Here is a 1,426-nt window from a genome sequence, read left to right on the forward strand (position 1 = left end):
TGTAGCCCTGGCTGTCCTGGAACTCACTCTGTAGACCAGGCTGGCCGAGAATTCAGAAATCCTCCTGCCTCTGCCTCCCAAGTGCTGGAGTTAAAGGCATGCACCACCACTGCCCGGCCTAGGTTTTACATTCGTAAGTGCATAAAACTTACCCTCCTGGTGACTGGACCTCCTCAACCATACAGTTATAATGGAGAAGACAGAAACAGGTGAAGGTGAAGGCTATGATCATAATTCCGACTATGAAACCGAGGAGGCGTTTTCTAAAATCATCCAATTTTGTTCCTTTTGATACAGCGGTATCAACTGCAAAAAGATTGTATCATCACAAAATGTGTTAGGTAAACTAGTTTACTTCTACTTTGAAATTGGCTTGTCAAATCTCTTTCTCAATGATTTTTAAATGTATTTCTTTTACACATAGAAGCCCTGTCTTGAAAAACCAAAAATTTGTTTATTTTATGTATATGAGTGTTTGCCTAATGTGTATGAGTGTTTGCTTGTATGTATTTATGTTCAACATATGTCTGTGTACTGGAACCTGACAGAGGGTAGAAGACAGTGTCAAATACTTAGAAACTGGAGTTATAATTGCTTGTAAACCATATAAGTGCCAGGAACTAAAACAGATCTTCTGTGAGAGCAACTGTTCTTAACCACTGAGCCATCTCTCTAGCTCCTCAGTGATTTTTTTAAGCTTAAGAAAGTTTCCATTATAATTTTCTTGTGTGTGTGTGTTTGTGTGTATGCGTGTGTATGCATGTGGACATGTGAATATCCATTATAATTTTTTGTTGTGTGTGTGTATATGTGTGTTCACACGTATGTGGACATGTGAGTATCCATTATACCATTCTTCTTGTTGTATGTGTATAGGTATGTGTGTGTATGTGTGTACACATTTATGTGCATGTGGAAATGTGATTATCCATTATAATTTTCTTCATGTGTGTGTGTGTGTGTGTGTGTGTGTGTGTGTGTGTACGAATGTATGTGCATGTGGTCATGTGACTATGCAAGCGTGATATGCCCATGCATATCCATGTGGAGGTCAGAGGATAACTTTAGGGATTTTCCTCTATCCCTCTCCCTGCCTCCGCTCCCCATGTATGTGTGTATATAACATTTGTGAAGTATGGATTTGTTTGTGTATGGGCAGGTGCATGTCACAATATACATGTGAAAGTCAGAGGATAACCTTGGGTGTCATTGCCTGTCTTCTACCTTGAGACAAGGCCTCTTCTGTTTATAACTGCACTGAATACCCAAGCTATCTGGGATTCATAAGTTTACAGGGATTCTCCTGTCTGCATCTGTCTTAGTCAGGGTTTCTATTCCTGCACAAACATCATGGCTACAAAGCAAGTTGGGGAGGAAAGGGTTTATTCAGCTTACTTCCACATGGCTGTTGATCACCAGAGGAAGT

General features: G+C 40.2%; 1 protein-coding gene across 1 annotated transcript in view; it reads right to left on the reverse strand.

The window, feature by feature from the left end:
* CXHXorf66 (chromosome X CXorf66 homolog) overlaps positions 1-1,426 on the reverse strand; it is a 13,701-nt gene that overhangs the window by 2,506 nt on the left and 9,769 nt on the right. The window contains exon 2 of the mRNA XM_031373872.1: positions 153-306. Coding sequence (XP_031229732.1) covers positions 153-306 — 154 coding nt within the window. The remainder of the gene's footprint in view (positions 1-152; positions 307-1,426) is intronic.

The sequence above is a fragment of the Mastomys coucha genome, chromosome X (genome assembly GCF_008632895.1).
Source record: "Mastomys coucha isolate ucsf_1 chromosome X, UCSF_Mcou_1, whole genome shotgun sequence".
Taxonomy (NCBI): domain Eukaryota; kingdom Metazoa; phylum Chordata; class Mammalia; order Rodentia; family Muridae; genus Mastomys; species Mastomys coucha.